Raw genomic sequence first — 26077 nt, 5'->3', positions numbered from 1 at the left:
ACGCCTCAGGGCTATTCCGTAACACTCAGTAGAAAGGCACGTACCAATTTATAGCCACAAAGAGAAGAGAAAATAGATCAATTCAAGAACAGAGGCCATTAGGGGCACCTGGTTTGGCTCAGTTCATGAGATCAAGGCCCACGTCCCGCTCTGACAGTGCGGAGCTTGCTTGGAATTCTCTCTCTGCACCTCCCCCGCTCGTGCACATATACTCGGTCCTTCTCTCAAAAATAAATAAACATTAAAAAAAATTAAAAGAACAAAGGCCATCAGACATATCTGTCGTTCCTAAGGAAATTTTACATATAGAATTATTTGCTCTGGAGGGGTTTTATCTTCTTAAATCTCACTATGGAACCAAGATTAAAGGCCTGAATTTCTTTTAAAGAAGGTAATTTTGTATTAAATGTTCTCTTCTGAGGAGTATCAGAAATCTTGTGAGAATAACTGTTCTAATGTCACCTTTAGATTTAAAATGATCTGTGCATTTTTTATAAACATAAGCTCTTCCTTTCTTAAAAGAACCCTCCTCAAATGAGAATCTGGAAGGAGTTTGAAAAAAGATGTTTAAGTGCAAAAAATCCTTTCCATAAGTCCTAGCCCACCATAACGCTACAGATACGGGGGGGGGGGGGGCGGACGACATGCTTTCTTCCGTGTTCATTCATGGCACAAGAGAAATGTTTTAAAGGTTGTTTTTTGTTTTGTTTTGATTTTTTGCAGAATTGGTTACCAGCAATAGCTGATCGTTTTGCTTTAAAAAGCTTTACAATTGATGCTTTAAATGGTTGATCCATAGATTTCTTTTTTTCCCTATCAAGTTACGTATCATGCAACCAAACATTTCCCTTTTTTCCTTCCCTAGTGACCGCACGCCCTCTTCTTCCCTGATCTTGGACTGCTCTTCCAAGACAGAGTAGGAATTCGTGGATAGACGCGTCCTCCTAGAGGTGCCCTTTAGGTGTGGATAATCAGGTCCATAGTCTTGCAAAGCTCAGTAGCAGTTCCCTATGTCTGACACGTTTTCCTTTAAGATCTTAGGCAGGCAGACGGAGCATTACTAAACCCCTAAGATAACTTAAAAGGTGTCCTAACAACCCAAAATAATTTGAGAACTATTGATTTGGAGACTTAAAGTCTCTTCTAAAATCTTCAAGGGGGATTTATAAACCTAAGCTTAAGTTTATGAAAAGACTCAAGTTCCTGGCCAACCATTCAGTTTTTTCAGTCTCCTGGGTCTTCTGGTATGCCTGAGAATTCCATGTATTTGGTACCTTCTCTCTCAAACGAACCTTCTTTAAATGACCTTTATAGCAGGTAGACTATTTTAGGAGCTCTGCTGTTTTTAGCTGGATTGAAGGGGATGATAGGCCTGTAAGCCTTATTAGCATTATTTTATCAAAAACTGCAAAGCCACATGCTTTTGTTGAGAAGCACCAAAAGGAAAACCTTAGTTTGGAAGGATTCATTTTAAATAAAGATAGGGACTCAATAGCCCTTACTTCAGGGAAGAGAAAGGCATTTTAAAACTAGTTACATTAGAGTTAAGTTCCCCCTGTGATTTCAGTGTTATAAATGGCTCTTACAAGGGCTTCCTGAAAGCTTCCCACCAGCCAGGTTTTAGCCGACAGATTACATCTCTGCCTTAGAAGATGCCTGAAAGAGAAAGAGAAACATTTTTACAGGCAGAATGCAGCAGAGGAAGAAAGGACACCCGCAGGCACTGTGTTCATTTTAGAACTACAGTGACTGTTGCTCAGATTTCCTTGATCCAAGTACAGGGCCTCCCTGCCCTGGACACACCTGGATTTTATCCTTTACTTTCACAGTGAAGTCTTACCTAGAAGGTCTGTGAGTGACGCACCACATTTTAGTTGCAGGAGAGGCAGTTCAGGGAAAGCAGGTTGGGCAGTGGCGGCCCCACACTGGGCACGAACCCCCTCTGCTCTCAGCTCCTTTTCCCTATCATTCCCTGTTGGACTTTCCCAAAGATGAAAAGAAAGTTGTACTGTTAAGTCTCCAAGGCACGTTACCCCACCTATCCCCTAGCCCTTTTTAGAAGGGAGTTTGCAGAGATCATTGTTGGGAAGGGAGGGGTGAGGATTTATCAGTAAGTTGCTTGAAGATGGGCCAGAAGAGCCTCCAAAACAGGCAGCCTGAGAGTGGCCCTCTACTGGAGACGCAGACATATAAAAAAGTAGGCACAGAGGAGTTCTGCCACTGTTGTCTTTGAGGGGTTGGAGGTGAAGGGACTGCCACGGAAGTGCGAGCTTGGGGCATCCTTAGTGAGCAGTGGGGATGAAACGGAGTTAGTGGAAAGCACCTCAGGAAGCCAGCTTCCCACAGGAAGACCCCCAACCTTCTTCCTGGCAATGGCAGCATCTCCCTTTTTCAGCGTCTGGGTCTTCTAGCATCTCATTGTTTCAGTCACTCTTGGTTCAACAGTCTTCCAAGAGACAGTCAACCTTTAGAGCAGGAGCTCTGTACCCTCACCTGGCACTGGGGTCCTGTGGACACGTTTTCTTCTCTCGGGTTGCCTACTCACCAGACTAATCCCCTTCACGTCGGTGCTCCTGTGTGCCACTGGCGTGTTGTCAGGGATGAGGGTGCAGCCAGCCAGCATGTCCAGGGAAGCTAAGATGGCATCATACAGGCGATCTGCATGGCTCTCCAGCTCACTGGGCTGCTTCGAGATCCTCCCGAGGACATCCTTTAACACTAACAAATGAGGTTCAAAGCATTTAGGCCCAAAAAAAACCCCAACACCCAACATGTAAGCGTGTTTTGGAAGAATCATATATAAGGGTGCAGTGTTTTACACAAAACAGGAACGTGGCAATAGTTTCAGGATGTCCACTCTTTTTAATGGTGACTCTCTAGGGACTGCTGTTTGTTGCGCTGGAGAATCTGTGGTGTTAACTTATGATTAAAGCGGAGCAAAGAATCTCACTGGCTTCACTGGATTTATGTAATTCACCAAAAGGCACAGAAACAGGGTGCTCTGGTGACTGGTTATCATCCTCTGACCTTTAGAGTTAAGACACAGGGCACACCCAGACCCTACGGGGCAGGAGGCTTAAATGAGACGAAACAATATGCCAAGATTAGGACACTGGGCCCCGCTGCCAGGTTCCTAACAGCTTCTACTGGCTGGGGAACTGTTACTTGGCATGTATGCAGCTAGTCTGGGAACGTATTTGGGAATGCTCGTGAACCTTTTGTGGGCCCTAAGCGAACAGACTTCAAAAGAAAATTACCTGAAAGCAGGCTAAGTAAGACAAGAGGTTAGTAAGGCCAAGATTTCCTCCCACAGGCCAAGTGTTCATTTGCGGAAGGGATAGGCTAGGTTCAGAGTGCATCACACACAGCAGGCTTGTTTTTCTCTGAGAAACCTTATTTCCTTTGTGAAACACAAAGGCTGCTTTAGCTTCCTGAGCCTTTATCAGCTGTGTTAACACTCTCTCTGGTTTCCTGCTACAGCTGCAACATCTGCCAGCAGCGGAAGGGAAAGGGGAAGCTGCGTATCTGCAGGGGATGCTGGCAGACGGGTGGCAGGAGAAGGGACATGGGCTCGCTGTGCCGAGATCAGGCCCCCGGGGAAGCCACATGAGTGCAGTGTCATCTGGGCGGAGTGCCGTCCTGGCGAGGCCCGGCGGAGGAGTGCGGCCAGGGTGCACGGTACAGCTTGTCTGTAAGAGCGACTGGGCTGGATTTTCCCCTCCAGACCTTTGCTCAGTCCTCCTGTGTGTTTGTCAGAATTCAGGGACCTTTATTTTTTTTTCTAAACATTTATCTTAGGATGTTAGAGTATTTGGTTGGGGCCAAGTAAAAGGAAAGCTGGGAGTAAGAATGAAGTAATCTTTCCCAGTAAGACTTTCCTGTTTTAATTGAACACATACACACAGGAGCCTGAATCGTCACCGCTAAGGAGTGTGGGCTCCAGAAAGGACTGGCGACACAGGCACCCAAGCACTGAGCCTAAGTGCAGCGAAAAGCCAGCTGCCCACAGGGAGGCCTCGGCAGGAGGCTGAGACGGACATTTCGGAGGGGGAGTTAGTTTGGTTCTTGTCCCTACAGTGGCACTGGTGATTGCAGAAGGAAGCAGGCCGTGAAACTGGGTAGGAGTGCTTGTGCCCAGGCTCTACGGACTCTGGAGGTGCACCCCACAGAGAACTAAGCAGTCCCACACATAGCTGGAGAAACCCTGTGCACGTCTAGGGGAACTTGTGATGTTCACACGACACCAAAGTTCCTCATTAGTCCAAGCCAAGGACGGGAGGGGCAGTGTGTCCATCTTAAAGAGCCTGCGCATGTATCTGAAAATCACAGAAACCCCAAATGCCTTACTTTGGCAGTAAAATACCTTTAGACTCCTTTTGAGACAAGGGCAAAGTGAAATGTTATTACAGATTAAGCACCGAGAACTATTACTGGATTGGTTTTTAAATGAAGGTCAAAGAACCTGTAGTTTTTTAAGAGGCCCACTGTTCCATGCGGCCTCTGGGAGAGTTTCCTGGTATGGAGGGCTTTCCCTTCCTGCTCAGGCCCCTGCACTTCCAGACACAGCAGCGGGGGAGTCGGCAGAAAGGGGTTTGAGCCAGGCTGCCACTCCTTGTGTGGTCTCAGGCAAATTCACAACTCCGAGGTGAGAGTAAGAAGAGTACCTATCTCACGAGGCTGGGATTAAATGGGAAAAAAAAAATTGGTACATTAACTACTTCACAGTGTCTGGCACACAGTGTTCAGCACGATGCTGATGTAACTACATGCAGCAGAGGAGGCTGGCATACTGAATTCTGCCCCAGTAAAACCCAAAAAACCCTAGTGCAAGAGCCAAAACAAAGGCCTCCTGAGGGCAGGGGATTGCCAAGGGCTCACAAAATTCACACCGGATAATCCCCGCTAGAAATCCTTCAGTAGTTCCCTGTCTCATTGAAACCCTTCTGCCTGTTCACAGCTTTCAACCCTGGTCATTTTTCTCCCCAGGGGAAGAAATGTCTGGAGATACTTTGGGTTGTCACAACTGGAGAGGAGGTGCTACTGTTCTATAATGGCCGAAGGCCAGGGATGTTGCCAAACATCCTGCAACACACAGGACAACCCTCCTCACAAAGAAAGTATCATGTGGCCCAAGATGTTGATAATGCCCAGGTCGAGAAACCACCCTATACCACCTGCCTAACACGAACCCACCGCTGCTGGTCAGGACAGTGCCACCTCACTCCCTCTCAAGCCCGAGGGCCCCGCCCAGCTTTGACAATGTGGTCTGTTCCTGGGATAAACCACACCTCACTCCAAAACTGAGGCATAATCTACATGGGCTCTTTTAGCTCTTGGTTGTTTAGTCTTCTAGGAAATGAGGGGCTGCTTTGGCGATCCATCAGTTCTCTTTAAAGCTAGCATTCCCCACCTCATCCTCCCCATCCCATCTGCCCTCAGCAAGAGCAAGGCCGACTGTAAATCCTTGCACCCTGCAGGCTTAGGCATACTCTTAATGTCTGTGACCTCACATTTTCCTAAGTGGGGAGTCCATCCTACAGAATGAACTTGAGCTTACTTGGTATACCACTATCCACCTGTCCCTCTCTCTCATCAATTCACTTCTTCCCTTAGTCTGCTCCCTTAGAACAGACTGACTGCTCTCAGATGCTGAAACAAGTCTCCTTCAAGGCAGAACACAAAGCAGATAACCAGAGAGGGGTCCAGCCTGTGCTGGGATAGGAGCGGAACCCCTGAGGGCTCCCTACTCTGTATATCCTACCAGAGAACCAAAGACCGCTGGATTAAAACCAGCACTCCTGCGCAGGTCACTACCAGGAAAAGGTAAAAGTGTGTCACTCTTGCAGGCTCCAGGCCTTCTACTCAACTTACCTTTCTGACCGTGACTGGTTCCCCCTGTGGCCGTGGGGCAACGACAGTGGGAGGGCCGCAGCCACAGGAATCTATGGCAGTTGGGGGGAGGGGGGTCTTTACCAGTGACAGTGTGGCTCCCTGGACCTGCTGCCGAGGAATGGAGCGCGGGCTCAATTCAAATCTTCAAGCATCTCACCTGGGGTGTTATCCAACAGGCACTGAAGAAGAATCTCCCCTTTCTGTAAGACACTCTCAGTCAGGGACTGGTGTTCATCTATATCTTTCTTAAATTGCTTAAAGCATATGAGAAAATAAAGAAAAAAAGCTTCGTTACTATTGTTCTATAAAACTTACTCAAAATGATCCTCTGCAAAGGTAGTTCTATTCCCCTCTAACCTGGAAGACAAACCCACTCGATCTTCAGAATTCCCCAAGTAAACAGTACATTAGTTTAACTCTCCCTTCTTTGATTCTTTGAACCCAAAATAAATACAGAGTCAATCTTTTCTTTTGTTTACAGTCTGACAAAAGAGTTTTCTTTTCCCTGGCAGAGCCTGGTTCATGAACAGATTGGGGGGCAGGGGTTCTTTTTGTTATACCTCACTGGGTTTTCTTTATAAACGCACAACTCGCTATGGGATTCTCAAAACACAATGTCTTCTATTCTAACGGACCTGGGAAGTGAGAGCCACGTAAGAGGTGCCTCGACCCACTTCTTCCCGGAACGTCCTACTCTGTGCAGACCTTGGGCCTTGGGGAAGGCATCAGGGAAGCTGTGAGTCTCCCAAGTAGCTGACTTTTTTTCTCCTCGTGGGTACCAAGCCTTATTATAGCCGACTGTTTTGATGTTCCTTTAACGCGAAGACGTGTAAAGTCAAATCCATGACAACCTTTAGTACAGGGTACAGACCTTGGTGGTTCACATTCTCAAGTTATCATTTTACTCTTGGATTTAACCATATTCTTTAGTTTTCTTTTGCCCTAATACCTATGCTGATTATTTTATTCTTTAGTATTCTCTAGTTTATATGCTGCCATAAACCTACTGTGTTAAGACAGAGAGTGAGACAGAGTCACAGTAACAACATGTGGACACACACACACTTGCTTGTATGAGCTATCTAAGCGGGGGGGGCGGGGGTCAAGGCAGCTCATACATATTCATGAGTCATGCACCATTCTGTGTGGGGAAGGGGCTGACAGAGCTGTCATGCTTTATGACACAGCTGTGTGGTGACACAAGAGGGACAGTCTTCACTGACTTGTGAGGGTTAACTCCCAGCTCAAATCTCAGTTCTACCCACAAAACAAGACAGCTGCTCTGGCCAGCCTGGAAGGTGAGGCAGAGAAGGACAGTGAGGGATACAATGGAGGGAATGGACTTGTTCTACTTGGCACTTGCTCTGACGGGGATGGGGCCAAGGCACTCTGGAGAGACCACCCAGATAATTCTGAGGGCAACTTCCAGGCAGTTTCCTCTCCCCACGGCGGTACTGCCCCTGGACCCCCAAGGGGTGAGCCCTGCTCAGCTACACAAGCACACTCAGGAGCTGCGTGCAGAGGGCGCTGTCACTCTCAGCCTTCTCCTCCTCCCTCCGGCACACTCTGGGCAAGGAACTCAGGGCCACCTCTCTCCACACAGCAGGAAGTAGCACTCCCACTAAGGCAGGACAGCTGGCCACCCAGTCGAGGCCCCTCCCTAAATTTTACTCGGCTCCAAGCCAGAACACCAAAGGCCTATCCTCCCTCCCGCCAGGATGTGCCGGGGGCTAGGTTGGTGCTACTCTGGCTGAGGCAAGGGTCAATAACATCTTCCTCTGAAGGCACTTGATTAGGTTACAGAAATTCAAAAAACTGTCTCAGAAAACCCTTTCTAGACTAGCATCAGGCTCAGACCACAATTCCTAACTACCTCTGCTCCTTCAGAAGAGGTTAAAAATGCTTGGCCAACCAGACAGTGCTACGGGCCTCTGGGTAGTTCAGTCAAGGTTAATGTTATACTTTGCATAACTGTATAATTTATCCTCCAATTCAGAACACTTGTGAGGATGAAGGGGGACCTGTTGATAATTATTCTAGAACAGGCACAAACTATCATTCCAGATACACCTGATCTAAAGTCAAATGAACCAGAACATACAGAGACGTTAAAAATAACGGAACCTTAATGAAAAAGAGGCAAAAAAACCCCAAAACAAAACACACAGAAGCAACTTCCAGTCAGTGCTTTCCAAAAGAACTTTCTGTGATGATGGAAATGTTCTATCTGCATTGCTCAATATGGTAGTCACTAGACAAATGTGATGCCCAGACACTTGTGATTGTATCTAGTGTAACAGAAATAGGAATCTTTAATTCTACTTCATCTGAAGAGCCACATGTGACTGGTGACTCCGTGACTAGTGCAGATCTATACTTAATCCCTGAGACATTTGGAAAATTACATTACAAATCATCCCTAAGGATATTAGAGGATGAATAGGTTTTCTCCAAACTCTTCTTGGCCTGGGAGAGAACTCCTACATTTTGCAGTTTTTCAACAAAAAGAATTTGGAAAGGACCTCTGATTAGATTTCAGGTAGAACAGTCAATTGCGCCATAACATACCGAGTATCAGTTATTTGAGCTTTTACTTTGTAATCAAGTACTTAGCCACCACTCTGGTGGCTAAGAAGCCAGGACCACATATTACCCGGTAAAGCTGCAGAGAAGACTTGAGACCTGTAAGATTGGACTTGGATGGAATCAGGTGGTCGGTGACATCTGCTATGTTGTACAGCCAGCGGATCAGCTCTTCCAGCTGACAGCAGAATGTCTGTAGGCAAATAAAAGAACACATGGTGTTACTGACCAAACTGCTGTTTACATTTTCAATCCAGAGGATGCTAGGAGAAAGACTGCACTTTGCTGGAGCGTTCCCTCACTTGAGGGGTCACTCCCCTCCCTCCCCCCAACCTGTTCCCACCCTGACTCCAGACCTCCGCCAGCACAATATGAAGAGCCCCCACCTTGGCTGTCTCCCCTCAGCCTTCATGACAGCAAAAATGACAGGCTGAGAAAAGCCTGCTCTGCACGTGAGAAGAGAGCAGCTAAGGGGAGGGGCCGTGGACAGGGAATGGCCCAAAAGCATGCCAACCATGGAAACCAATTCTCGAGTGAGCACCAGTGCTAACTTTGTTAACTGTCCCTGAGGAAAACAGAAGATAATGACTATAATCGCGACTAACTTGAACCTATGGCAGGAAACCAAGTGAATTACAACTGCTCGTCCCTGTTCTGTTCCCACAATGCCCAGGGCACTTGGCTCCTAGACTCCTGCTGGCCACTCACCTTAGGGAGGCTATGAGCCAAGCACTTTGCCTCGCAGTATTTCAGTCTTTTATCACAAAAGAGGCACATGCTAACATTTGTCCTACCTGCTTCACGGGACAAATGGAAACATCTACTGCATTGGCTCATGGGTTCAAGGTTTTCCAGCCACCTGTGCTGCTGTGTGTGTGCAGTGTCCATGCACTCACCCAGGACACAAGGCCGTATGTGGGACTCTCCATGTGCAGAGAGCCACATACCTGAACGTCCTAGTGTCAGGGACTATACAAAGCCCTCAACAAGAATTATTTCACGTAGGGGCGCCTGGATGGCTCAGTCGGTTAAGCATCCGACTTCAGCTCAGGTCATGATCTTGCAGTTCGTGAGTTCGAGCCCTGCATGGGGCTCTGTGCTGACAGCTCAGAGCCTGGAGCCTGCTTGGGATTCTGTCTCCCTCTCTCTCTGCCCCTCCCCCACTCGCACTCTGTGTCTCTCTCTAAAATAAACATCAAAAAAAAAAAAAAAAAAAAAAAGGTTTCATTGTAATCCATACAACATCCCTGAGAGGCAAGGCTCCACATTTTACAAATGAGCAAACTCAAAAGACTAAGCTGAAATTCCAAATACGGCAGTGTTATGATTGAAATTCAGATCTGTCTGATGCTGACGACCCCATTCCACAGGGTATTAATTCTATCGCCAGAGAGTCATGAGTCCACAAGAGGTTTGGTGATCAAAATGTCTTAGGAAACAGTACATGAAGTGACTCTAACTCCGAAGTGCCACCACTTTATCAAACTGAAGCTCTGAGAAGTCCTGCAGTCAAGAAAGCCATTTACCATTGTTTAGTTCAGACAATCGAGCCCAGACCTTTTTCGTGCAGAATACCTCTTAATCCTCAAGGTCAAGAGCTCTAGGAAGCAGCCAGGAGTAATGGTTAAGCTTAGGCTCCAGCCCTTGGGTGGGCAAGTTACCTACCCCTTTAAGGCCTTTCTCCCAACTGTGAAACGACAACAATAGTCCTTATCGGGCAGAGGGGTGAGAATCAAGTAAACTAAGGCACAGCACAGTGCCCGGCACATGTAAGTGCTCAAGGTCACTAAATTTGATTCCCCGTGCACTGGCAGAAGAGCTCCCTCTAGGCAAAGCCTCTTGAACGTGGAGTTTACCTTCACACACTGCACGAGTGATTCTTTTCCGGGCTCTCCTTTCCCAGGAGGCTGCCCTGCAGCATCTAGGTCTAAGAACGCATGCCGATCCCACACAGCTGGCAAAGAAGAGTGTGGTCTCAGGGGTCCAGAGGAGACTCCCAGGGCCTGGCTGTTCCCCTGACCGCCTTCCCCTGCAGAGCCCCTTGCATGGATGAAGGAGCAGAGCAAACGGTGGTTCTGGCCCTCAGGGCCCCTGGACCCTCTGAGGGCAGCCTCAGAAGGAAGCTGGCTTTGGCTAGAGTCCGACGGGAGGGAAGCTGGCCCATCGCTGTCTGACACGTCGAGGGAGGTCTGCCCTTCGGCAGCCCCCGTGGGCAGGGTTACCAAGGTGGGGATGGAACCTAGATGTGAAACCAAACTAGAAACCTGCGTCAGCCGAGCGGGCAGGGCGAGATACTCGTCATCACTTTCCACCTCCTCTTCTGGTTTCCATCCAGATTCTGTGCAGGCAGGGTGCCAGACAGCCTGGCTGGCTCCCTTCTCTCTCTCTGTCCTGGGCAAGGGCCACCCTCTCTCCCATGTCCTCCGCTGGGGAGAGCCCGCCTCAGGGTGCTTGCCCATGTACCCAAGCCAGTCCTTCACACCCCTCGGGGCTGGCTCTCTGCTCTCCCAAGGAGCATCCCTACCGCCCAGGGCTCTGGGGGTAGATGTGAGCTGGTTACAAGACGCCAACCCCACACTGCCCTGCTTCTGGGGTATGCCAGAGGACCACCGCCTAAGGCTTGGATCTCCGGGCCTAGAGAATGGCAGGGCAGAGGCCTCTGCTGATGGGCAATTCTGGGAGCCATTAGTGGGTGACTTCAGGGTGCTCGCGGGGGAAACAGAAAAGCTATCCAGGTCTACACCTGAGTCCTGCAGCACAGGGTCAGCCAGCACGTGGCTGTCAAGGTGCTTTGGGAGGTGAGGCTTGGGCCTGAGTGGGTAAGTATAGTCCAGCAGGTCTTCGTACTCTTTATTCGGGTTCCAGAGTGGGGAGTGGCGGTCAGGGGAAGGAGGTAAGGAGTCTGGAAGCACACAGGCCCAGTACTCGGCCTGGAAGGAGAGGCGCCTCCTGCCCGGCCCAGGAGCATCAACCCCAGAGGATGCAGGCTGTGGTGACCACTGGAGCCGTGGCCCTGACCCCACAGAGGGGGCTGAGTGGGGCATGGCCAGCTCCAGGGAGGATGAGACCTTGGCAATGGAGCAACTCTGAGGTTCCGCCTTCTCCTGGTGACCCTGGAGACTGCTGCCCGGGGAGGAGGCAGAGACGCTGCGGCTGGAGAACTGAGGAACAGCAGTCCCTTGGCTCACCACAGACCTCCATCTTGTCGGGAAAGGGAAACCTGAGCTGTGAGGCTGCTGGCTGAGGTCCAGCGCCCGTGGCGACTCAACTGGGGACGGGTCATCTTCGGTATCAGCATCATGTCCTGAGCAGAGACCTGTGGCTCTGGGAACAGTAAGAGTCTGAGGTAGCTCCTCTGAGGCAGAAAGCCTGGTCTCCTCCATCTGTAACGACAGAGGGAAGAAAAAGCAGTCAAGTAAAAGCAAGCAAACCAAATTTCGTTCTTAAAGGACAACTTTGGAATGTTCCTTGGGGGCCTAGACGATATTCAGGAAAGGTCTTGAAATTAGAGTCCGCTATCCGATGCAAGAACCGGACAGCGTGCGGCTAGTGTCCGGCACGGAAACTCCGCGTGCTCCGGGAAGCAGACTGCCTGCCCTCCCCAAACTGATCTCGCCCTCTGGCCTCCATGCAAGCAGAGAGCAGGTGCAACTACGACAGCTCTGTCGTGCTACGGAGCCCGCCACCTAACTTCTGAGAAGCGCATCACCGGGCAGAAGAAACCTCTGACTGTGTGAAGGAAACATCCAAACCAACGGGCAGGCGATCCACCAGGCCACACCCTGCTCCGCTCACACCTGTGGGAACTGAACGCTGGCAAAGCGAGTCACGCGTTTCAGCCTCTTCCCTCTGAGTTTTTAATCTGCTCAGCGAAGAACCTGCCCCCGGGGGAGGCGGGATAGCACACCCGTTAAAGGCGTGGGCTTTGGAACCAGACAGACTCGATGCCAACCCCTAACTGCCACCTTCCAGATGTATGACTTTGGGCCTCACTTCCCTCATCTGTAAAACGGGGATGGTAACGGTACCACTTCCTCAGGACATGAGGATTAAAGGAGCTCACATGTGAAAAGCACAGGGTAAGAGCTCAACAAACAACAGGTACCACAACAAGCAGCCCATTTTTAGTAAGCTCACAAAACAGCCCATTTCTATGTTTGCTTATGTGCTTCCTGCCTCACTGAATCTCTCACGGGTGCCCTGAACTTCCCACCATCCCTGGTTCCCAGGCAGATGGGTCCAGTTTCTGTTTTCTCCCAGACAGGCATACTCAGAGCATCCTCACAGGACAGAACTGCATGGGGCAGTATTCAGCAGCCGAGGCCAGAGTGATACTAAAGAGATCAAAGCCATCCCATGGAAGGCCTTGGCAAGCAGAACATAATAGGATGCCAGAGCCAGAAGGGACAGATCATTCAGGTCACCTTCCCAAGGCCCTCACCTTTCTGAGGGCCTGAAAGACTTGGTGATACGTCTGAGGTCACAGAGTCAAGGAGGACTCCTTGATCCATGTGACTCGTACTAGGCAAGGCTTCCCTGCAGTCAGGGAGGCGCAAGAAATTCTTCCCCAAGGACGGTGCCGCCTACTACGGGGGCTCCAAGCCTCTGCCAGGTTCCTTGGGTCCCAGGGGATCCAGTCTCAGAGCCCACAGCCCTGGACCCAAGTCTCCTCAGGGCTCCCCCTGAAGACTTCAGATCACCAAGTCAGAAACAAGACACGGCCCCGTGGTCTAGCCCTCTGGGCAATAGATCTTGGCCATAGCATCCCCAGTCTTCACAAGGTCACCAGTCACACTTTTGAGGAACAGGAGACACTGTGGACAGAGTCCCCAGGGCCCAACTCTCCAGGTGAGCCTGTAAATCAGAAATCATCACACCCAGACTCCCTTAAGTCCCCACCTTGTACAGAAGCTGGGAAAGCAGGTAAGAAGGTAAGAAGAATGCTAGAACATACTGCCAAATGACCACATTAGTTAAATCTAAAGTCCCGTTTGCCTTATTACCTACCTGGCTTTCCACAGAGTGCAAAAGGTCTCCAGTCCCCGGGCCAGCAGAAGGAAGCAGGCAACCAAGAGCAGGCTTAGATCTACCAGCTACTGGCTCCCTTCTGGTGTTGTTGGCCTGTGGCTGGTAGGCTCCAGAGGGGCTGGGGCCAGCCCTGTCACAGCAGGCAGGGGCAGGTAGCCCCTCTGTTCCCCACACCGGGGATGCAAGCCCGCCCTCAGCTTCCAGGTGTGGTGGCTGCTCCTGCTCCCCGCTCGTGAGCCCTGGGGTGTCCACTTCCTGCTCCCTGCAGCTCCACTGCCCATAGGACAGGGCCTTGGTGTCTGCGGGGGCCTCCACCTCCGCCTTTTCTTCTCCCAAAGCCATTGAGATGTCACTAGGTCAGTGTTCCCCTGAGGACTTCAGCTCTCTACAAAATGGGAAAGGAAAAAAAAAAAAAGATGTATTTTCTGCATCTGTGTCCAGGAAACCTTGCTTTTTAATGATTAAGACAGACATTTGCACAGTGAAGGAAACCACCAATAAAAAGAAAAGGTAACCTACTGAATGGGAGAAGATATTTGCAAATCGTGTATCCTATAAGGGTTTAATATCCAAATATATAAAGAACTCGTACAGCTCAATACCAAAAACCCAAATAATGTGATTTAAAAAATGGGTAGAGGACCTGACTAGACATTTTTCCAAAAAAGACACAGATGGTCAATGGACTCATGAAAAGATGCTCAACGTCACTAATCAGAGAAATGCACAGCAAAACCACCATGACAGGGCCGCCTGGGTGGCTCAGTCAGTTAAGCATCTGACTTGATTTCGGCTCAGGTCATGATCTCATGGTTCCTAAGATGGAGCCCCCTGTTGGGCTCTGCACTGACACCAAGGAGCCTGCTAGGGATCCTCTCTTTCTCTCTCAAAATAAATAAGCAAAACATTAAAACAAACAAACAAAACAACCATGACACATCACCGCACACCAGTCAGAACAGCTAGAACAAAAAGGACAAGAAATAACGAGTGTTGGCAACAAGGTGAAGAAAAGGGAACCCTTGTGCAGTGTATGTAAATTATTGAAACTGGGGCAGCCACTGGGGAATATAGTATGGAGGCTCCTCAAAAAACTAAAAATAGAAGTACTACATGACCCAGTTATTCCACTTCTGGATATTTACTGAGGAAAACTGAAAACATTAATTTGAAAAGATGCATGCACCCCCATGTTTATTGCAGCATTACACGGAAACAACTTAAGTGTCCATCCACAGTGAATGGACAGAGAAGATATGGTGCATACAATGGAATATTACCAAGAATATTCAGCCATAAACAAAGAATGAGACTGTGCCATTTATGACAACATGGATGGACCTAGAGGGTATTATGCTAAGTGAAATAACTCAGAGAAAGACAAATACCATGTTTTCATTTATATGTGGAGTCTAAAAAACAAAACAACAACAAAAAGAAACAGACTCATAAATATAGAGAACTAGTGGCTGCCAGAGAGGCGGCGGGTGGGGGAGATGGGTGAAATAGATAAAGGGGATTAAGAAGTACAAACTTCCAGTTATAAAGTAAGTAAGTCACAGGGATGAAAAGCACAGCATAGGGAATACAGTCTATAATATTGTAATATAATCTATATACTGAAATAATGTTGTATGGTGACCATACTTATCCACTTATCGTGGTAAGCATTTTGTTAAGTATACAATTGCTGAATCACTATGTTGTACACCTAAAACTAATATGTCAACTATATTTCATTAAAAAAAAAATTAAGGACAACCTCTTTCCTCCCTCCCTCTCTCCCTTTTTTGGCCAAAGAAAAGAAAGAACAAATGGTGTCTATTTCCTCAGAAGAGAACACAGGTCTGGCTTTTCCTTGGCCCCAGAGCCTTCCAAAGGGGATGCAGGAGCAAACCATTTTGTCCTCTGCTTTTATATGGCCTGTACCAGCCCCAGCACCAGGTGCCCAGGAGGGTCAATACAGGTCCAAATCAGAGACCAGGCTTAAATCCACATTTTCGTCCCTGTCCCTTTGGCCTAGTGCCACTGGGGTAAAGGGCCCGGCCTGGGCCCTCCCTGGGCCAGCCCCACGACAGTTCTTTGGTAGCTCTGGCCTGGCTCTGACCGCTCTGCCGTAGGGAACAGCAAGTCAGGGCAGGCTCGGGCCTTGGCTGAGCCCAGGGTCTTCATACAGTGCCTGCTTTTGCCTGGCAGAGGAGGCAGGACCCTCTCTCAAAGCACAGAAACCACATCCCAGGCGGTGGAGCAGGTAGCGATTTATTCCTGCCAGAGAGAGAGCAAGCAGCAGCTCTTCTCCCACGAGCTCGGGTTATGATTAACTCGCACTGAGGGAAATCCAGGTGGGTGACAGCGGTAATGGCCACAAAGCATGCATGCATATGACAGTGAGAGCCCTGGGCCGGCTGGCGGGCAGGCAGGTGAGGGACAACCGGGGCGAGCACTCACGGGGGGAAGACGGAACCATCTGGGAGCTGAATGTGAAATAGGCCTGTTCCAGTAAGAGCTTCAGGGATTACAGACAGAGGCTAGCTCCCCTCAGCCTAACAGTATACCCAACAACTGCCCCTGGGGGCACCGGTGGACGGGGCCGGGCCAAAAAGCTGGAAGGAGGGAACGACTCCCAGAAGATTTGGAAGGGGAACAAGGGAAGCAAAAGTGCCCAGGATTTTGGCGGTCACCTGGAATGCACTGGGCGAACCTCAAAGCTAGAACCTGGACAAAAATAGCCTTGTTTCCTCAGAGACCAGGAGAAGCAGTGATAGCAAGAGGAGGTGCCAGGAGGAGCGGGGAAGGCGGAGGCTGAAGACTGGGGCTCATCCTGCTCAGCTTGCACACTGGGGAAACCGGGTGAGGCACAGTTATGTCTTCAGAACACCCCGCCCGGTACTGGAAAAGGGTCCTACTCTGCTTGCCTGGGCACACGAGGCTCCAGACCCATTCGGAGGTGACTCTAAAACAGAGCACACAATTCACATTGACTCTCTTCTCACAACCGCTGCATGGGGCAGAACAATTTTTTTGACAGGTAATCTGTGGATGAAATATAAAATGCACTGCAGATATAAGTCTCCTTCTGTCCTTGTCCCCATTCCTCACTGTAACAAGCTCCTGCATGATGCAGGGCATTAAGACAGTGCCTGGCACACGGAGTGTGCTGTGGGTCAGCTGGTGCCAACAGTGTCATGGAGGGAGTGTAGGGCACAGAATCAGTGTAACAAGTCACCTTACAGGCAACAAAGGAGTCCAACAGAGAGAGAAAAAGCAGCCAATTTCTCATATAACTCAAGCAAAATATTTACTACTAGATACTCCCATAAAAACAGGTAAACAGTCTCATTAATTCTGTACATAGGTCTCTCACTGAGCTCTTGATGTACAAGCAAACACAACAATCTATTTCATCCTTCTCCCTCTTTACATAAAAGTAGCACTGTACAGGACACCCTGTTCAGAACGCTTTCTTTCCTTTTTTTTTTTTCCTCTAAAACACACACACACACACACACACACACACACACACACACACACACACACACAGTATCTTGGACATCTGTTCTCAACAATACCCAGAGAGCTTCCTCTTTCTTTTACATCACTGCCCAGTACCATATTCCACGTTAAAAGTGTCACTGTCCCTTTATCTGTGAATACTGGGATTATTTCCAATCTTTCCTTATTACAACCCATGCTTCAACGAACAACTGACCAAACAGAACCATCAAGGGCACACATCTCTTGCATGCATGCTAGCACGTGCACGGCAGAAACATCCAGAAGAAAAGCTGCTGAGGCGAAGGGTACCTGCACATACCTCGGCATCTGTTACCAAGTGGCCCTCTAAGGCGTGGCATCAATTTATACCCCAACCAGCAGCATGCCAGAGTGATTTTCCCACGGGAGGCAGGTCCTCTTATCTTCCCTCACAGAGGGGGAGACAGACCAAGGCTCAGAGAGATTTAAATGCAGGACTGTGTGACTCCAGAACCCAAGCTCTTTCTGAACCATCAAAGGCAACAAGTTACAAAGCAGAGAAGTACATGAAGGAGGGAAGAGAATGACAGGACAAAGAGGTGAGTGACCAAGTCCTGCTGCAACATGTTCATGGAGCCACATCCTCACCTTGTGGCTAGTTAAAAAACTACACATGAAGCTGTTGACAGGCAAATTCTGTTTTTGCAACTAGAGAAATACGTGGAGACCATGAACTGGGAAAATCTAACCTGTAGCCCTCAACTTCTACTGTTGCTCCATTCCTAGAAACTCTCTCAAAGGCTAGAGTCAGGCCTGATGGGTGGCTAATTCTCCCTCCACTAAAAGGGTGTGGTCTTGCAAGGAGGGCTGAAATAAGATGATGCTGGGGCAAAAAAAGGGTGCAAATGATCGGTCTTTGTTTTGATGATGTAGTTTTAATTTGTCCTGTCTGGACCTCATTATTCAAAAAGAAGCTATCCATTTATTCTGGGGGGTTGGGAGTGGTGAGCTAGAATTACAAGCTACTTAGAAGACACCTTAGGTAACTTTCAAGTGTACAGACAAACCTGAACTAGGTTAACACTGTCGCCAGAGGCCCTTGAGCAACCAGGTAAGATGGTCTGAGATTGAATGATTTTCATGGAAACAGTACTTCATAAAAGGCAGGTTTATTTCCTCAGTCTGGATAAACAGTCTTTTCCTAATCTTACTTATTAATCTGCCTACCAAATCATGCTCTCCCCTTGGCTCCACAAGTTATGAGGAGACAGATACATGTGAAAGAAAAGATTTCAAAGTCTGTAAGAGTCAACCAGGATAGAAATAATCAGGGAAAACTGAAAGTGATGACTGTTGGAAGCAAAGGCATTTTTAAAACATCAAACATGATGAAGTGGCCTAGAAAATGCACAAGTTTTAGATTTCTGAGCCTCAACTCCATCCACGCTTGCCAGGTGGGCAGCTGTAATCCTGCATGAAGGTCCAGCCCTCATTTCTATAGCTTCATTGCACATCATTTCTTCTAACTTTCTGGGGTGAGGACGGAGGTAGGGGTTCCACTTAGACACTTCCAATGAGAAGCAGCTTAACTCCTTTTCAAAGCACCCATTTCAAAGACCATTTCAAAATGGTCTGCTCTGGACCATGAATATGACTTGTGGTGTTGAACCAACACTGTCTCCCAGGTCAACAGCTTTACAAAACCTACTACTTACTCTGTGGGGGCCTCCTTGCTCAGAGATAACTTCTCTTACAGAGTTCCTGCGAGCTAGCCGGCCTCCTCCCTACCAGGGAAGAACCACAAGGTCGGAACGAGTGCCTGGAGCCCTCGGAGCATAGACAACGAACAATGAATTCAACCCTCCATCTGAAAAATCTGTACATCCCAGAACTGCCCTGTCCTTGGCCAAACCAAGAGACAAACCACATAAGCTTCAGGATATTGTAGCAACCACCTGGACTCTATTAAAATTCTTCATTAGTCTCCGGCAGAGGCCATATGACCTACCAGATATATATAATTAGGAGTGATGTAGGCTTGGCATCCGCTTGCCCTACAGTAAAAATACGCTCATACGTCACGTATGTGGCAACGCTAACTCTGTAAGCCTGGACATCTGACCCTTCTCGTGCAGCCCTGTCACAGCTGCCAGGCCTTCCTCCCACTCACTCCCATCCAGGATGGACAAAGGAGGGCTGGGAATTAGGGGGGAGGGATGATGCCCCTCTCTTAACTAAACCATTCTGAGAGAGGAATGGTCAACCAGGGATCAATCCTCCTCCGATCAAAAACAGACTACCTGCCAAAAAAAAAAAAAAAAAAAGACTATCTCCAGGACTCATTAAATCACAACCTCCCTCTGAGATAATCTGATTTATACCAACTTTGCCAGGGAAGCTGTGTACAGGCAAGGCCCATCTCTATACCCAAGCACACAGCCAGCCACCTGTACCAGCCATGCAGACTACGTATACTTGACAGAGCAAGCCCTACCAGTTTAGGGGCCAAAGGCTTCAAACTCCTTGTGTTTTCACAGGAGGCCACAGGTATAGGTGGCAAATGCCATGCACACATTGCGGCAGAATCTGGCCAGAGAACCAGACAAAGAGGCTCTTAGTACTATTGCTCTTTCCCTAAAAACATAAAACTGCCCACAAGGAACAGGGGAGGGGGCGGGGTAGGATCCAACATCCTCAGGTTGTTGGAAAGCTTCTGGGGGAACTAATTTATGGGAGAAAGAAGCTTAAAGGCAGAAGCCAATCCAGGCGTGGGAAGCACCATGTTGGGGGTAAATATATATGTGGGGGAGGCCAACAAAAGGGGCAGTCACAAGAGGCCAGGGCCTGCCTCAGAGCGGGGTGGGTGCCAGGAATGCTGTGGCTTTGAGCCACAGGTTTGAGACTGGGAGGTCAACAGCCAAGAGCAACCGCCATTCTACCTGCTCCTTCCCCGGCTGCTGAAGACCCCAAGTCCCTTAGTCCTCCACACCGACCCTGTCTTTCCCTGTGGGGCAGGTCACCCTGAGCGCCGCGTCCACCTCCTTTGAAGGTTCAAGCCAAGTGAAAAGGAAGAAGAGGTTCAAAGCTATGGAGGGTAAACGTGTTTCCCGTGGCTTGGTAATGGGCTGATGCCATCCTCAGGATGCTCGGGCACCAGCAGCCCCTTTCTTTTTCCTCCTAGGGCAACTTCCCTCTGTTCTGCTTAGAGTTAGAGACAGTCCTCCAGGGCCTGAGGAGGAGCCACTGGCTCCCTCTAAATCAATTTGGTGGGAGGGCTGTGGCCAGGCTGCTCCCCTCACTTTCTCACTCGCTCACTCACAGGCTGACTGGGACCACCAGACAGCCGTGCAGCAAGGCCAGTCTTCTAACTCATCAAGCAGGTCTTCAGAAGGCCTCAAAAGAGATGCAACTACCACATCTACAAGGAGCTTGGCTGAGCTCCCAGCCTCCCGTCCACTGGAACGCAAGCTCTCTGGCCTCCTCCGCAAACTGTCCCCATCCAACAAAACTCAAACTACAAGGATGTGGAGGACTCAACATGTTAACAACCGTATCCTCTATTCCCACCATAGAGCAGGCAGAAAACTGGCTTTCCTGTAACAAAAATCTCTCCTGCTGTCTAAGGAAGCTGGCCCTGGCATACAGGGTTGCAGCTCCAGAGGCCACTGCTTTTACTGTCCTGGGCATTTTCTGTGAGGTAGTCAGGTCACATGTACGAAGACTGATAACAATGTCACTCACTGTACCAAAGGATCCTCTTTTGGAGAAACCACTGGAGAATTCTCTGGTCTCAGTAACAAAAACAACTGTTTCACTGAACAGCCAGTTTGTTTTCACTTCATAGGTATTGGCAAAACTGATAAAACTTTCCTCTTTGCATTGACTACTAGGAAGCTCAGGGCCAAATCTGCAATCCTCCTCAAGCAAAAAGCTTAGGACAGAAAGGCACTCACCTTTTATACTATTCTCACCCCTGACTTCTTCCTACTTTTCTTTCAACCTATCTGCCTCAATTACTTTTATTGAAAAATCTTGTTCTACTGAAAGTACCTTGGAATGATTTCTCAAATCACTTTTTGGAACAAAATATAACAATTGTTAAAAACAGGGGCGCCTGGGTGGCTCAATCGATTGGGCATCCTCCAACTCTTGATTTTGGCTCAGGTCATGATCTCACAGTTGTGAGTTAGAGCTCAGGCTCCACACCGAGTGTGGAGCTTGCTTGAGATTCTTTGTCTCCCTCTGCCTCCTCCCCCACTTGCATGCTCTAAAATAAAAATAAATAAATAAAATTAAAAATTAAAAAAGAATTGTTAAAAATAGAATAACATAATAGGAAGAAAAAGATCATAAATCCAAACCCATAAGGAAACATAATCTGTTTTTAGCAATACTTCTAAAAACCAAATGCAAGTACTTATGTTAGTACCCTTCTACAAAGTGTGGTCTACAGACGAGCAGTATGTGCATCACCTCAGAGCTTGTTGGGAATGTAGATGTTAAAGTTCCACCCCAGAGTCTTGGAATCAGAATTTGCATTTGAGCAAGATCTCCAGCGATTAGTAATGTTTCAGGAGCACCAGGTTAATCAGTAAGCCTGTTTCAGCAGGCTGGAAAGGAACCACTACAGTGGCTTTGTAACCATTCACTGAGTGCTTCTCTTTTTTTTTTTTTTTTTTAAGGCTTTATTTTTAAGTAATCTCTACACCAAATGTGGGGCTCGAACTTACAACCCCAAGATCGAGAGTTGCATGCTCTACTGACTGAGCCAACGAGGTGCCCCAGTGATTGCCTATCTTATGCCAGGTACACTTGGGAAGGAAATTTATGATCCATGTCCTTAAAGTCTTTGCAATAGGACACTAGAAAAAGTTCACATCTGTGGCAGGTTTTTAATATAATAGCTAATTATAAGTATGTTACAGCTGGAAAGGCATATCCAGAAAGAACCGTATTCCCTAGAAAAGATTCAAGATTCATTATGCCTACATTAAAAACAGAATCAGAGACCAGAATTCTCCTGTGATAGTTACAAGTGAAAAAGAGACAGCATTTGTCTTGATGACTCCAAATAATTTAAGAGAAATCAACACAGTTCAAGGGGACCTCCAGCTGAAAGGAAATGTACAACTTGGCCTGCTTCCTGCCCCCAGAAAGTGGTACAGGAAAACCTGGAAGTGAGGCAATAGCCCCTAGGGGTTGTATCTGCCACCTCTAGGTCTGGCAAACAGGTCTGAAGCCAATGAGAAGGCTTCTTCCACTTTTCACAGTGTCTGTGAACAACTTCAAAGACAGGAGACAGTTTCCTCACGTGAACAAAGTTCTAAGAAAAGAAGCCACCCCAAGTCCATCTCCACAAGCTCTGCCATTCTGGCTGAACCAATCATCCTGAAGATTTCCTGTTAGCCACAACAGGCCCCACCTGTTTTACTCCTCTGCTCTTACAGGACCATTCTGGGTATCAGACCACATTAAGAGTATATCAGCTACTACTGCAGTACTTGGCCAAGTTATTATCTGGCACTTCATCAATCTGTAGTGGGTGGTAAGGCTCTAAATGCATAACAGATAGTCTCCTGTGGAATACTTTTGCTATGGGGGGAAAATCACGAAAGGCTTAAGGACTTTTTAAAATCAAGCCACAGATAAGGACTAAAAGGCAGAGAGACCCTGAAGGGTCAAGTACTATATAGATACTCAATACTAGTAAATCTATTGAAGTATCTGTTTATTTTTATCCTAACAACTGCTAACTGCTCCTGAACATTTTCTTTGAGCCATGAACTATGCTAAGCACTTTATATCAATATCTTTTTTTTTTTTTTGTACTATTTTTTGAGAGAGAGGGAAGAGCATGGGAACCCCGGGAGGGGCAGAGGGAAAGAGAGAATATTAAGCAGGCTCCACACTCACTGTGGAGCCCTAGGCACAGCTCGACCAAGGGCCCTGGGATCATGACCTGGGCTGAAACCAAGAGTTGGACGCTCAACCGACTGAGCCACCCAGGCACCCCTATGTCAATATCTTATTTAATCCTCAGAACCCATGGAGTAGGTACTATTATAACTCCTATCTTACAGATAAGGAAGCTGAGGCACAGAGAAGTTAAATAATGTATCCAGAGTTAGTAACTTGGCAGATAAAGCCTGATTTGACTTAAGAGAGCCAGAAGTCAACAGCTTCCCTAACCAGTAATAATAACTGGTCCAACAAATTAAAGGAATGAAAGTTTTTGTTTTGTCAACTTTTGGCTACACTGCTGTTTTTCTGTTTTCTTTTGGCTTCATCCACTGAGTGCCTTCTCTGTTCCAAGCACTGTGCTAGGAGCTGAGGAAACCACACAACTTGATGCTTGTAAAAAAAGAGGCAATAGAATGTAGCCTAAAGGAACAAGAGATTATTAGCTGTGGGGTGGGGAAGAGTTTTAAAAGCTTTTCAGAAGAGGTGAAACGGAGTTCTTTGCTCTTTTCAGTACTGAGTGGTCTAGAATTGACCCAGGTGATGGAGGCAACAAGATGAGAAGTGGTGACCTGTACTTCTTTTAACCAAACCCTCGGCAAACTGCAAACTGATCTAGTACATTTTGCCTGGCATTTTAACAACATCCTTCCCACCCTAGATCTGGGAGCTGTTAGGGTATTTATGAATACAACGTACCAGCGTGCAGGCCCCACTCCCCACCCCCCGAGGAATTCCCAGTGAGGTCCAATCTGCTCCCGCACTGGCAGGTTTCCGCTCATTTTTATTACAAACAATACACCGAACCCAACCAAATAATTATAAAGGGCCCGAGCACGTGCCTCCAGGCTGCTGAGAACACTTCTAGTGATGACAGCCGAAAAGGGTGGCCTTTCTAGGCAAAAAAAGCAAGACATTTTGCGCTTTCCCCTCGGCAGCCGGGGGCTGCTGCATTCACGGCACCAAGAAAGCATCATTCGTCTCCATCTTTCTCGTGGGAAGGGCCGTGAGCTAGTGACAGAGGGTCTCGGCGTTAGCCCCGACCGGGAGCAGCGCGAGCCCCTTACTCCCTGGGCCCCGGCGAGCGCACAGGGTAAACAGCACACGCCCGGGAGAGGCCGCGAGGGAAAGTGAATTCGCCCGGGGCCAACCAGACGCGCAGCTGCTCGGACCGGAGGATACGTGGACACGCGCGCCCCCTCGGCTCGGCCTCACCGAGCTCAGGCTTTTCCAACCCGGGCCTCCGGCCGCCGCGCCCCGCACCCGCCGGGCCGCCTGCAAAATGGAGGCGAAGGCAAGAGGCGCCCCTGCCCCCCCCCCCCCGGGAGCCTTTGTGCCCTTCCCGGCGGGGGACTCGGGGCCCAGCGACGCGCCCAGCCCGGCCTCGCAGACCTGGAGCGACCGCTGGGCAGAGGGTCCGGGCGGGCGGGAGCTGCAGAACCCCGACCCCCGTGCGGGAAGCTGCCTACCTTGCCTCAAGCGCTTCGGACTCCCTGACCGGGCCTGCGGCGCCAGCAACGCGACGCTGCGGCCCCGATGCGGGGGTCCCAGGTGGAGACCGAGGCCCTCACGCCCGAGCCCGCTACGCCCGGGGCGGGACCGAGCCCCGGCCACGCCCTTCGGGGCCGCCCCTTCTCCGCGCAGAGGCATCCTTTGGCGCGTCGCGGCCAATCCCAGCCCTAAGGCTGGAGGCTCAACCAATATGCGACCTGTTCGAAAAAGAGCCCGCCCCTCGTGGCGTTCTGGCCTGTGGGAAGCCTGATCTTCGTCCAACCTTCTTCCCTCGCCTTCCGCGCTCGGGGGTCAGGTTCGCCTGTTTTGGGCGAGTCAGGTCCTGCGGGGGCATGAAGTCTTGGAGGTGTGTGGAAGGGTGCTCTTTCCCAGCGTGTAGGTCGCACCCTGAGTCACGTGTTCATTCATTCATTTTTGCGCAGGGCACGCGGTTGTGTTTCTGGAGCGCCGCCTCGGGGCGGGGCGGGGGGGGGGGGGAGGAGGCGGTTTCAGAGTTTTTTACTGTGCGTATTCGCATTCGCATCTTAACACGCAGGCGTGTGACCCTGGCCCAAACGGTGCCACCGGGCACCAGCGCGCGGGGTTGGGAGGGCGGTGTCCAGGACGAGTGGATGGGGACAGCTTCAGCAGTGAGGTGGGACCTAGGCAGGCTCGGAAAGGGTGGGAAGGGTTGGATAATGGGCCGGCAGACACTTAGAGGCTCTGGGAGCAGGCCGGTCTGGTAGGAAATGGGTGATGAAGTCCGAGGGGAAGTGAGATCCTGACTGTGGAAGGCTATGATGCATCACCCTCGTCAGCAGTGAGACTTAGGAGTCTAATGACCCAGCTCTTTAGCGTCTACTGCCCAGCGGAATCCTGGGGCTTAGAGGAACTACCACCGTGGGGTAGGGAAGGGGTCGCATTGTAACCCATAGACTTGTTCCTCCTTTCTGATCCTTTTGCTTCAACAGCACTTTCGGCAATACGGGTTACATTGAATGCCTCACTAATTTATAAAACAGGTCTGTAAATGTCTGAACCTCAGCTGTGGACAGCGTAATAAATTCCTTATCACGGAACTCCTGGGCCGCAGGCAGTTTAGGACATAAAGACTTGTTGGGTTTTCCTGAACCTGCCCTGATAGCTACAGGTTTTGTCTGAACCAAGAATCACGAACTTTTGACAGCAAAAGCAGAAACTAGCCTACAGATGGTTTTGTTTGGGCAGCACGTTAATTTTATTTCCTTTTGGTTTTCAATAAAAATTTAAATCCCGTGAGCACCACTTGTGTATTAATGAACAGCCAGCCACTTCACACATTTGTTACCTGCTTGAAATCAGAAGGCATTTGCGTTTGTGACCCTTGGACTTCTCTGAATCTCCTGAGACTTCTGGGGGAGTCACCTAATCCCAGGGACTGAGACTCAGGTGTTTTCCAGCCAAGACACGGAGCTGGAAAGAGAACCGGGCCAAGTCCAAATAGGCAACCAGGTCAAGGACACCAAAATCCAAATGAAGGGAATGTGGAAAAAAAATCAAGGCCAAACGAGTAAGATCTCAAAAAGCCAAGTAAGTTATGGCTGGAGGAATTTAAGAGAAGCAGACTATGAGCAGAAAAGTACTTCAGAATTTAGCAAAAGACCAGGATAGT

General features: G+C 48.9%; 1 protein-coding gene and 1 long non-coding RNA gene across 3 annotated transcripts; one reads left to right on the top strand and one right to left on the bottom strand.

Moving 5' to 3' along the window:
- Positions 1-190: 190 nt before the first annotated feature.
- On the bottom strand, positions 191-24493 carry CEP68 (centrosomal protein 68). 2 transcript variants are annotated; one of them, XM_047069435.1, is made up of 7 exons: positions 24405-24493; positions 13483-13888; positions 10332-11858; positions 8546-8668; positions 6050-6146; positions 2546-2718; positions 191-1656 (listed from the first exon to the last, which is right to left on the bottom strand). In XM_047069435.1, exons 2-7 carry the CDS (start codon positions 13843-13845, stop codon positions 1633-1635), a joined length of 2307 nt encoding a protein of 768 aa, XP_046925391.1. In that variant the 5' UTR covers positions 13846-13888; positions 24405-24493; the 3' UTR covers positions 191-1632. The 2 variants fall into 2 exon arrangements, with proteins under 2 accessions (XP_046925391.1, XP_046925390.1); XM_047069434.1 differs by having other exon boundaries at positions 191-2718.
- On the top strand, positions 2718-6368 carry LOC124504112 (uncharacterized). Its single transcript, XR_006960308.1, has 2 exons — positions 2718-3678; positions 4987-6368. It is a non-coding gene; the product is annotated as an uncharacterized LOC124504112 (long non-coding RNA).
- Positions 24494-26077: the final 1584 nt, after the last annotated feature.

The sequence above is a fragment of the Lynx rufus genome, unplaced genomic scaffold (assembly GCF_022079265.1).
Source record: "Lynx rufus isolate CCGP_SWC_20201006 ecotype Redwood Valley unplaced genomic scaffold, mLynRuf1.p SCAF_8, whole genome shotgun sequence".
In the NCBI taxonomy this organism is placed as follows: Eukaryota; Metazoa; Chordata; class Mammalia; order Carnivora; family Felidae; genus Lynx; species Lynx rufus.
This window is presented reverse-complemented; position numbering and strand designations above follow the sequence as displayed.

What these genes read in the sequence shown, in the direction of transcription:
- CEP68 (XM_047069434.1), bottom strand. Translation starts at nt 13,845, where the DNA reads ATGGCTTTGGGAGAAGAAAAGGCGGAGGTGGAGGCCCCCGCAGACACC. An exon ending in TGCACTCTGTGGAAAGCCAG is followed by an intron (nt 11,859 to 13,482) that starts GTAGGTAATAAG and finishes CTGTCGTTACAG; the next exon opens with ATGGAGGAGACCAGGCTTTC. An exon ending in CACTCGTGCAGTGTGTGAAG is followed by an intron (nt 8,669 to 10,331) that starts GTAAACTCCACG and finishes ATTTGCCTACAG; the next exon opens with ACATTCTGCTGTCAGCTGGA.